The sequence below is a fragment of the Physeter macrocephalus genome, chromosome 14 (assembly GCF_002837175.3).
Source record: "Physeter macrocephalus isolate SW-GA chromosome 14, ASM283717v5, whole genome shotgun sequence".
NCBI classification, from domain to species: domain Eukaryota; kingdom Metazoa; phylum Chordata; class Mammalia; order Artiodactyla; family Physeteridae; genus Physeter; species Physeter macrocephalus.
In genome coordinates this window covers 103,044,096-103,056,109 of record NC_041227.1, presented here as the reverse complement: position 1 = coordinate 103,056,109, position 12,014 = coordinate 103,044,096, and the positions used below count along the sequence as shown (strand labels likewise).

Sequence of the window (12,014 nt, the reverse complement as noted above, 5' to 3'; positions counted from 1 at the left end):
ATGGTTTTTTTTTTTTTTGTGTGTGGTACGCGGGCCTCCCTCTGCTGTGGCCTCTCCCGCTGCGGAGCACAGGCTCCGGACGCACAGGCTCAGCGGCCACGGCTCACGGGCCCAGCCGCTCCGCGGCATGTGGGATCCTCCCAGACCGGGGCGCGAACCCGGTTCCCCTGCATCGGCAGGCGGACGCGCAACCACTGCGCCACCAGGGAAGCCCCATTGTACATGTTTTTTAATGGTCAAATGCATTCATCTCTCTCAGGTATATACTTAGCAGAAGTTGAATTGCTGTGTCATAGGGTAGGTGGATATTTATACTTTTCAAAGGATTGTACCAACTTACACTCCCACCAGCAATATACGAGAGTTCCATTTGCTCCACTGTCTTGCTAACTTACTGTCAGTCCTTTTAATTTTAGGCATTCTGATGATGTATAGTGCTGTCTCACTGTAGTTTTAATATCCATTTCCCTGTTGAATTTTTTTTTGCGGGGGGGGCTGCGTTGTGTCTTCGTTGCTGCGCGCGGGCTTTCTCTAGTTAGAATGAATGGGGGCTACTCTTCGTTGCGGTGCGTGGGCTTCTCATTGTGGTGGCTTCTCTCGTTGCGGAGCACGGGCTCTAGGGCGTCTGGGCTTCAATAGTTGTGGCTCACAGGCTCTAGAGCGCAGGCTCAGTAGTTGTGGTGCACGGGCTTAGTTGCTCCGAGGCATGTGGGATCTTCCTGGACCAGGGCTCGAACCCATGTCCACTGCATTGGCATGTGGATTCTTAACCACTGCACCACCAAGGAAGTCCTTCCTCCCTGTTGAATTTTGATGTTGAACTTCTGTTCATATGTTTATTCGCCACTTGGAAATTCTCATTTGTGAAGTGAGAAAACAATTATATTGTTTTTCTGTGAAAGACATTTCAGACAGAGGAAGTATTTAGAGAGCATGGGGCTGCTTGGAGTGTAGGTGCAAGGTGGGGAGGAGGTGAAGAGAACTAATATTATCATCACTGTTTTGCAAATAAGGAAACAAGCGTAAAGAACTTGCCCAAGTAAGTGGCAGAGCCAGGATTTGAATGCAGGCTCCAATGTCTGTGCTTCTTTTTTTTTTTTTCAGCTTTATTGAGGTATAATTGACAACATTATAATATATTTAAAGTGTACAATGTGATAAATGATAATGTGTGTATACATTGTGAATACACATCCCTTACCTCACATATTTACCTTTTTTTTTTTCAGTGTTTGTGCTCTTAACCACTGTGGTATACCCTCTCTAAAAGTCGTAAGATCTTAGAGGTGAAAGGAACCTTAGAGATTATCTTTTCAATTTTTTTCTTTTTTAAAAACAATTGTTAAATTGTTAAATTTAAAATTTTTGTTTTACCATGGCAAAATTTGCATAACATAAAATTTGCCATTTTAACCATTTGTAAGTGTGCAGTACAGTGGCATTATGTATATCACATTGTTATGCAGCCATCACTACTATACATCTCTACAACTTTTTTTTTCACCTTTTATTTTTTTCAGTTTTATTGAGAAATAATTGACATACATCACTGTATAAGAGTAAGGCATACAGCATGATGGTTTAATTTACATATATTGTGAAATGACTACCACAGTAGGTTCAGCTAACATCCATCCCCTCATAAGGATACAATAAAAAGAATAAAGGAAAAAAATTCTCCTGTGAAAAGAACTCTTAGGATTTATTCTCTTAACAATTTTCCTATGTATCATAACAACAGTTAGCTATAGTCATCATGTTGTACATTACATCCTTAGTACTTATTTATCTTATAACTAGAAGTTTGTACCTTTCATCTCCAGAACTTTTTAATCATCTCATACTAAAACTCTGTACCCATTAAATAATAACTACCCAACCTCCCTGTCCCACAGCCCTGGTAACCACCATTATACTTTGTCTCTATTAATTAAACTGTTCTAGGTACCTTGTATAAGTAGAATCATAAATATTGGTACTTTTGTTTTTGTTTTCACCTACCATAATGTCTACAAGGTTCATCCATATTGTCGTATATATCAGAATTTCCTTTCTTTTTTAAGACTGAATACTATTTCATTGTATGTATATGCCACATTTTGTTTATCCATTCATCAGTTGATGGACATTGGGTTGTTTCTACTTTCGGCTATCATGAATAACGCTTCTGTGAACATGGGTATACAATATCTCTTCAAGTCCCTGCTTTCAATTCTTTTCTATATATAACCAGAGTGGAATTACTGTATCATATGGTAAACCTATGTTCAGTTTTTTTAGGAACTACCATACTGTTTTCCATAGTGGCGGCACCATTTTACATTCCCACCAACAATGTATAAGGGTTCCAATTTCCTCACATCTTGGCCAATACTTGTTTTTGTTTTTTTAATATTTATTTATTTATTTATTTTTGGCTGCATCGGGTCTTAGTTGTGGCAGAGGGGATCTTTCGTTGCGGTGCATGGTCTCTTCCTTGTGGCGCACGGGCTCAGTAGTTGTGGTGCATGGGCTCCAGAGCTTGTGGGCTCAGTAGTTGCAGCACGTGGGCTTAGATGTGTATATGCCACATTTTGTTTATCCATTCATCAGTTGATGGACATTGGGTTGTTTCTACTTTTGGCTATTATGAATAACGCTTCTGTGAACATGGGTATACAATATCTCTTCAAGTCCCTGCTTTCAATTCTTTTCTATATATAACCAGAGTGGAATTACTGTATCATATGGTAAACCTATGTTCAGTTTTTTTAGGAACTACCATACTGTTTTCCATAGTGGCGGCACCATTTTACATTCCCACCAACAATGTATAAGGGTTCCAATTTCCTCACATCTTGGCCAATACTTGTTTTTGTTTTTTTAATATTTATTTATTTATTTATTTTTGGCTGCATCGGGTCTTAGTTGTGGCAGAGGGGATCTTTCGTTGCGGTGCATGGTCTCTTCCTTGTGGCGCACGGGCTCAGTAGTTGTGGTGCATGGGCTCCAGAGCTTGTGGGCTCAGTAGTTGCAGCACGTGGGCTTAGATGCCCTGCAGCATGTGGGATCTTAGTTCCCCGACCAGGGATTGAACCCACGTCCCCTGCATCGGAAGGTGGATTTTTAACCACTGGAACACCAAGGAAATCCCAATACATGTTTTTTTGTTTTTCTTTTCCTCCCTTCCTTCCTTCCCTCTTTTCTTTCTTTCTTTTTTATAATAGCCATTTGAATGAGAGTGAAGTACCTCATTGTGGTTTTGATTACATTTCTCTAATGATTAATGATGTTGAGCATCTTTTCATGTGTGCTGCACGTCTTCTTTGCAAAATGTCTATTCATTTTTTAGTCTGATTGTCTTGTTGTCATTGCATTTTAGGAGTTCTTTATGTATTGTGGGTGTTAATTCTTTATCAGATAGGTGATTTGCAAATACATTTTCCCATTCTATGGGTTGTCTTTTTAGTCTGTGCTTTTGCTGTCATATCCAAGAAATCATTGCCAAATCCAATGTCATGAAGCTTTTTCTGTATGTTTTCTTCTGAGATTTTTTCATTTGAGTTCTTACAGTTAGATCTTTGATCCATTTTGAGTTTATTTTTGGATATGGTTTTAGGTAAGAATTCAAATCCATTCTTTCACATGTGAATATCCAGTTTTCCCAATACCATTTGTTGAAAGGACTGCCCTTTCTCTAATGAATGGTCTTTGCATCCTTGTCAAAAATCATTTGACCATACTTGTGAAGGTTTACTTCTGGACTCTCTCTTCTATTGGTCTATATGTTGTCTTTATGCCAGTACCACATTGTTTTGATACTGTAGCTTTGTAGTAAGTTTGAAATTAGGAAGAGTGAGTCTTCCAACTTTCTTACTCTTTTTCAGGATTGTTTCGGCTATTCAAGGTTCCTTGAGATTCCATATGAATTTTAGGATGGATTTTCCATTTCTGCAAAAAACATCATTGGGATTTTGCTACGAGTTGCATTAAACCTTTAGATCAATGTAGTATTTACATATTAACAATATTAAGTGTTCCAATCCATGAACATGGGGTGTCTTTCCATTTATTTATATCTTTAATTTCTTTCAACAATGTTTTGTAGTTTTCATTGTACAAGTCTTTCATCTCTTTACTTAATTCCTAAGTTTGTATTCTTTTTGATGCAGTTGTAAATGGAATTATTTCATGATTTCCTTTTCAGATTTTCATTATTAGTGTATAGAAATAAAACTGACTTTTGTATGTTTGTTTTGTATTCCAGAACTTTACTGAGTTTGTTTATTAGTTCTGACAGTGGTGTATATGGAACCTTTATTTCTACATTTAAGATTATGTCATCTGCAAATAGAAAAAATTTTACTTCTTCTTTTCCAATTTGGATGCTTTTTTTCTTTTTCTTATTCATTTGCCCTTCTAGAACTTATAATCCTATGCAGAATTTAAGTGCCAAAAGTGGGCATCCTTTTCTTGTTCTTTACACTTTCATTTTATAGATGTGGAAATATGGGCCCAGAGAGGGGCAGTTACTCACCCAAAGTTACCCAGCAAGTTCATAGCAAAGCAGGAACTGATGCCCAAATCTCAGCTTCTGGTCCAGTGTTCTTTCCTTTATACTGGGTTGCCACAATTAAGGATTGCTACTTACGGAAAGGAGGCAACATGAGTCTCTTATTCTAAGTTCAGTTAGAATATTTTTATATCAATTATTCATAATAGATAACAGTCTTGAGGAGAAATTTTAGTATTATGGGATTTTCTACTATTTTGATTTGTAACTCTGAACTTTTTCATCTAATGTGTGTAACCTAAATGTTTGCTTATGTTTCATAATGTCATTATTCTTCTTTGTATTTCTTCAGTGCAGTTACGGTTGGAACGGATATGTTGGAATTGGACTGCCATATCACAAAAGATGAAGAAGTTGTAGTGTCACATGATGAGAACCTAAAGAGATCAACTGGAGTCAACGTAAACATCTCTGATATCAAGTACTGTGTAAGTGAAAATGCATGATAAACCAATAATTAATAGATATTAGGGCCTGTAGGATTTTTAAAAACAGTGAGTGCCAGATAACACGTCAATAAATAATAATCAAAAAAGATAATGTTTAAATAATACTGTCAAAGGAAAGTTAAAAAACTATTCTGACTTACAGTGAGGATTTGTATTCATTACGTACATCTGTGGAGACTTATTTTGATAACTATTTCAACAAAATTACCAAAGTCCTCAAATGTAAAACTACTGGAGTTCAACTTGTTGGACGTATTCTACAATTTATTTGATTCAGATTAAATATATGAATTAGTTTTAGTCTTCAGGTATAGGAAAGAACCCTTTAAAAATCTGATTTTAGTAGTTTACATGCTCATTATAGTAAATACTGATAAATGGAAGGAAAAATAATGCCTAATTCTACCACCTAAAAAAAACTTATGTTAACAGGATACTATCTGTATGTATACCCTGAATGTTTTTTTACATAGTTATGTTCTCATTGTATATTATTTATATTGTATTTTTAAACACTCTAACATTATGGCATGATATACATTTTTTCTTTTTTTTAATAGACTTTTATTTTTTAGAACAGTTATAGATTCACAACAAAATTGATCAGAAAATATAGATTTCCCACATACTTTCTGACCTCACATAGGTACAGCCTCCCCCCACTATCAACATCCTGCACCAGAGTGGTACATTTGTTACAACTGATGAACGTACACTGATACATCATCATCACCCAAAATTCATAGATTACATTAGGATTTATTCTCGGTGTTGTACATTCTATGGGTTTTGACATGACATTCATGAAAATGACATGTATCCACTAATATAATGTCATACAACATAGTTTCACTGCCCTAAAAATCCTCTGTGTTCTGCCTATTCATCCTTCCTGCCCCCAGCCCCTGACAATCACTAATCTTTTTACTGTCTCCATAGTTTTGCTTTTTCCAAAATGTCATATAGTTGGAATCACACAGTATTTAGCCTTTTCAGATTCTATGCGTATTTTTCATAAACATTTCAAATAACTGAAGTTATTCCATTGAGTGGATATATAGTTGTCTTTAACCATTCCTCTGTTGTTGGGCATTTGAATTCGTTCTCAGTTTTCACCATTATAAATAACACTGCACTGAACATCTATATGTGTAAAGATAAAGTTTTCTCTATATTTAAAATTATTTCCCTATATTAACTCTCAGCAGGGAAATTATTGGGTAAAAGATTAGGAATAGGAACATTATAGTTTCTTGATATATATTGAAAGTTGCTATTGCCAGCTTGCTCTTTTAAAGTGTTTAAAAGACTTTTTATATCTGATATTAAAAGAATTCCAAGTTTGCCACACCCTTACCATTTAGGGGCATTATAATTATACCAAGAATTTCCTAATTTGCTAGATTAAATTTTAATTAGCATTTGCTTATTAGTGAGTTTAAAGATCCTTCTTTATGATTTTTTTCCCCTTTGAATTGTCTATTCCTGACATTTGTCTACTAAGATCTTTGTGTATTTATTATTGACAAATGGTCCATATTAGACAGTACAGATTTCTTGTAGGTCATGAAAGTAAGTAATTATATGGTCAGTTTGCTGTTGGGGATGTTCTACTAATGAGTTCTCTATATAAACATTTGTAGTGTTTCATTTTTGTATTTTTCAAGAAGCAAATCTTTATGTCTTAATGTAAGACACTAAAATACTTTTATTTTTTGAGAGCTAACTTTTTTCAGTCATATCTTTTAAAGGAACTCCCACCTTACCTTGGAAAACTGGATGTCTCATTTCAAAAAGGTAATAATTTACATTTGCAGATTAAACATTTACAGTAAAGTGTATTCATTTATGCTGAGAATTAGAAATACATGTGCATTATCTTGTGATAAGAGGTTCCAACTAAAAGTATTACCCTCAAAGCTTGTTTGCTCAGGCCTACAAATCTGAAATCTTGATGGTCATCTGACCCTGAGATTATGATGCCCAAAGATTTAACTGACACATTCTATCTAAATTTATATACAGTTCATTTAAGCCTGAATATTAATTACGAGAAACCCAGATATTATTAGGGGTACTGCATACTTCTAAAGCTTCAAATTCTAGAATATTACTATAACTTGTAGTAAATAATACATCATAAATGAGAAGAATAAATGAAAAGAAATTGAAGTGACCGACCCCTTTCAGATCCTTACTGATTCTATAATTTTTTCATTCTATGTTATTTAGCTACTCCATATTTTAAATTATTAAGAGTATTCCATTACTCAAAGAAACCATCCATTTCTTAGTCATCTTCACTTTTTAATCACCAGCATAGCAGTTTTTTTTTTTCTTTTGAGGCAACATTTCCCACAAAGAGATATGTCCCTTGGCCCAATGTGTTAGTTATGTTAGGATGGAACATGTTAGGATGGAAAACACACAACCTCAAGATACAGGTGCTGAGCTACCTCACCTTCACAATTCAGCCTCATGTTTTGAATGATCTACATGTAACTCAGGAAAAGTGCAAAATGCTCATGTTATGGTCCTTGGTATGGCTTGCATATAGTTGAAACCTTGGTTAAGCCAAGGATATATTGATATTAATTTTCAAAAGAACTGTAACTGCTCTGTGAGCTAAATTTAAAATTGGCTGGTATAATTTCTCCTTGACTGAGAAACCTTAGAAAGCCAAATAAAAATCAGAAAACTGCTTGCATCAGTTATCTCTACGGGACATTTCGAGCTGATGTTTGTTTGACTTTGCCTTCTAGATAAGTATCATTAAGCTTTTATTGATTTGAGGAAACACCTTTTATTCTTATAATTAGTAGGATTATACTTGCAAAGCTGTTCAATATTGGTGTCAGTTGTGGACTTGGGAAGGTTAAGAAAATTTCATAAGTGAAGTTTTTCCTAGTTTTCCCTTTGTAGAGAGCAAAGTCAAAGCCTCACAAAGATTATAAGATGCTTTGAGAAAAAATATATTTTAATTTTTTTCCTGGTTTTATATCTACCACATAAAGTCATAAAACTTTTGAACTTGAAGAGACCTTTGAAACCATCTAATCCTGTCTCCTCCTGTTACAGAAAGGAAACAGAGTCCTAAAGATGTAAATGAACTTGATTAAGGTTGTACAACAAATAAATGACAGAGCTGGGATTTGAAACTAGGTCTTCTCCTTACCAGGCCAGTGTTCAGCTATCTATACTGCCTCTCTATCTGCAGAATCTCTTCAAATCCCATATTAGTGGCAATGCCACTTACTCTCAAATTTAATAATTAACTTTTATTCATATTGTATTCAACTCATATCATAATTAACTTAAAGACTATGCCTCCAATGTGAAGTTTACTGCATCTGAAACAGACTAATACATAGTACTATAAAAACTTGACTCAGATTAGGCAGAAAGTTGTTCATTTTTTTTCTCTTCTATTCCCCTGCTTGGAACTCTTCTTTTCTTTAAATACTGGAGGGAGGAGGAGGAAGAGGAGGAGGAGGAGGAGAGAGAGAGAGAGAGAGAGAGAGAGAGAGAGAGAGAGAGAGAATCACCTCTCAGAGGAATACAAATTTCAGGCCTCTTGCTTTCTTTGTGGTTCACAACTTAATTGGAGAAGAATTAAGTGTTTTCTTTTAAAAGATGCTTCGATGTGCCACAGGCTACATTAAAAAGTAAACTTAAAGAAGGAACATAAAAATGTGTTAACCAAAGGGTTTGTTATTATCTATCCTGCTTACTTGCAAGCAACCTCTTTTTCATGGAAAATACATAATTTGGATAATCAGAGTTGACTATGGTGATAAGTTTTAAAGTTCTAGCATGTTCCAGAGCTACCTTACTTGTTCCATCACCCAACACATCCTATGGCATACTCCTAGTCTAGCGTTCTTGTTTTCCTGTTATTTTCCTCTTTCCCTTTTGGTAGTATTTCCCAGCTGGTTATTCTCTGCCCAAAACAATACTGGGACAACTTCTTCCTCCAACTCTTTTTTTATATTCTCTGCTGGCCAAGTCATCTAATTTAAATACCTTTACATCACTTTAGCACACATTTTTCTCTTAGCACATTTTTATTTCCTTGTTTCCCCTACTGTTTGATGTAATATTATTCTTATTGTGTAATGTGTCATTTTGCTGTTCCAAAGTTAGTTTTGTCTGTTTGACCTCTTTCTAAGTTGATCCTTGCATACATCTTACTTGGGTGTGAATAGCTGTTGCCCATTGTAATTCTTTTGACTGCAAAATTAATTTTTCCACACTTAATAAGCTAACAAAATTTTTATTTAACTAGAATAGCATCTTCTAAATAGAACTCTCTATAGTGATAGAAATGTTCTACATTTGCACTGACTGATACAAGAGTCAATAGCCACATGTGAGTGGCTGTTGAGCACTTGAAATGTGGCTAGTGCACCTGAGTAACTGAATTTTAAATTTTATTTCATTTTAATTTAAATAGCCCTATGTGGCCAGTGGCTACCCTATTGGACTGTGCAGATAGAACATCATGTTCAGACTTTTTAGGTTATAAGTAACAGAAACCAGTTTACACTAGCTTAAGGGGAAAAAAGACATTTATTTTATCATTAACTCTCTAAGATGTGGTGGATCTGATATTAAACATTTTTGGATCCTTGGGTATAAAAAAGGACTCTTCTGGCTTTATTCCATTGTTCTGCTTCTCTTTGGTCTTATCCTCTTTTACTGTAGATGGATTTTGGCCATGTGGCAGGAACATGATCACTGATAACTGTAAATTCACATCCTGCCTGTACTGTGATCCCAGGGAAAGGAAAAGTTCTAGAGAAAGACATTGATTGGCCCAACTTGGATCATGTGTCCATCTTGAACTATTCACTGTGGACAAACAGATAGGCTATTATGATTGGCCAGACCTAGGTCATATGCCTACTGTGAGTGTAAGTGGGGAGTGAGTCATGTTTTTGACAGCCCAACCAGAAGAATTTGGAATGAAGGAGATGCAGTTTTCCAAGGGAAGGAAGGATGCTAGGTAGGTAAAAACAATAGCTAATTTTTTTTTTAATATATAAATTTATTTATTTATTTACTTTTGGCTGCGTGGGTCTTCGTTGCTGTGTGTGGGCTTTCTCTAGTTTTGGTGAGCGGGGGCTACTCTTCATTACAGTGTTCAGGCTTCTCATTGTGGTGGCTTCTCTTGTTGTGGATCACAGGCTCTAGGTGCACTGTCTTCAGTAGTTGTGGCACTCGGGCTCAGTAGTTGTGGCTCGTGGATCTAGAGCGCAGCCTCAGTAGTTGTGGTACAACGGCTTAGTTGCTCCGTGGCATGTGGGATCTTTCCAGACCAGGGCTCACAGGCTCTAGGTGCACTGTCTTCAGTAGTTGTGGCACTCAGGCTCAGTAGTTGTGGTACAACGGCTTAGTTGCTCCGTGGCATGTGGGATCTTTCCAGACCAGGGCTTGAATGCAGGCGGATTCTTAACCACTGCACCACCAGGGAAATCTCAATATCTAAATTTTTATGTATTAACAGTAATAATTTTTATAGTTCAGGGACTTCTCTGGTGGCGCAGTGGTTAAGAATCCGCCTGCCAATGCAGGGTGACACGGCTTCGATCCCTGCTCCGGGAAGATCCCATATACCGTGGAGCAGCTAAGCCCCTGTGCCACAACTACTGAGCCTGCGCTCTAGAGCCTGCAAGCCACAACTACTGAGCCCGTGTGCCACAACTACTGAAGCCCGCGCGCCTAGAACCCGTGCTCTGCAACAAGAGAAGCCACTGCAATGAGAAGCCCACACACCGCAACGAAGAGTAGCCCTGCTCGCAGCAACTAGAGAAACCCCGTGAGCAGCAATGAAGGCCCAATGCAGACAAAAATAAATAAATAAATTAATTAATTAAAAAATTAATTTAAAAAATTTTAAATTAAGTTTTATAGTTCAATTCTGTAGTTTAAGTCCAAACTCTTTGAGTTTTAAGTACTTGAAATCCTTCTCAAGATAGTTTGTTGTATTTTTTTTAATCTGGATTTTTTTTAAAATTTATTTTTAGCTGCATTGGGTCTTCGTTGCTGCACGTGGGCTTTCTCTAGTTGCGGTGCATGGGCTCCTCATCACTGTGGCTTCTCTTGTTGCAGAGCACGGGCTCTAGGTGTGCGGGCTTCAGTCGTTGTGGCACGTGGTCTCAGTAGTTGTGGCTCATGGGCTCTAGAGCGCAGGCTCAGTAGTTGTGGCGCATGGGCTTAGTTGCTCCGCTGCATGTGAGATCTTCCCAGACCAGGGATAGAACCCATGTCACCCTGCATTGGCAGGCGGATTCTTAACCACTGCTCCACCAGGGAAGCCCTCCAGATAGTTTAAGAAAAGTTTATTAAAAATAATTTATTTCTTCTCATAACTAAAAAGTGTAGAGGTTATATGCCTTCAAACATAACTGATTCCAGTTGCTCAAGCAATAATTTGTCTCTCTTATCTCCATTTCTTGGGTCTACTTTCATCGATGTTAGTTTTGTTCTCAGGCACACCTTCTCCACATAAAGAGGGACCTTTGATAACATCAAAAGTACATGATCCATTCAGCTGAGGATTTCAGACAACATCACCTGTGGTCCATATTGTTATGCTTAAAAGGTCATGTGCTTTCTCTGTGGCCAGGGAGGCAAAGCCAAATGATTGACAGTCCCATCAGAATGACCCAGAGCCCTATCTGAATTACAAGGGGTAATAAAAAGGCAATAAGAATAGAATACAAAACAGACAAAACAGTAACAGATTTTTTCTTTTTTTTCCCCCCATTCACATCCTGCTTTTCACATGAGTCTTTATTAAAAAAAAGATTTCTGACATGGATTTAATTTACTTTTTTTGGATATGCTTCTTTTTTTTTTTTTTTTTTTTTTTTTTTTGTGGTATGCGGTCCTCCCTCTGTTGTGGCCGCTCCCGTTGCGGAGCACAGGCCCAGCAGCCATGGCTCACGGGCCCAGCCGCTCCGCGGCATGTGGGATCTTCCCAGACCGGGGCACGAACCCGTGTCCCCTGC

General features: G+C 37.0%; 1 protein-coding gene across 1 annotated transcript in view; it reads left to right on the top strand.

The window, feature by feature from the left end:
- GDPD1 (glycerophosphodiester phosphodiesterase domain containing 1) overlaps nucleotides 1-12,014 on the top strand; it is a 49,375-nt gene that overhangs the window by 18,043 nt on the left and 19,318 nt on the right. The window contains exons 3-4 of the mRNA XM_007106027.4: nucleotides 4,845-4,980; nucleotides 6,753-6,798. Coding sequence (XP_007106089.1) covers nucleotides 4,845-4,980; nucleotides 6,753-6,798 — 182 coding nt within the window. The remainder of the gene's footprint in view (nucleotides 1-4,844; nucleotides 4,981-6,752; nucleotides 6,799-12,014) is intronic.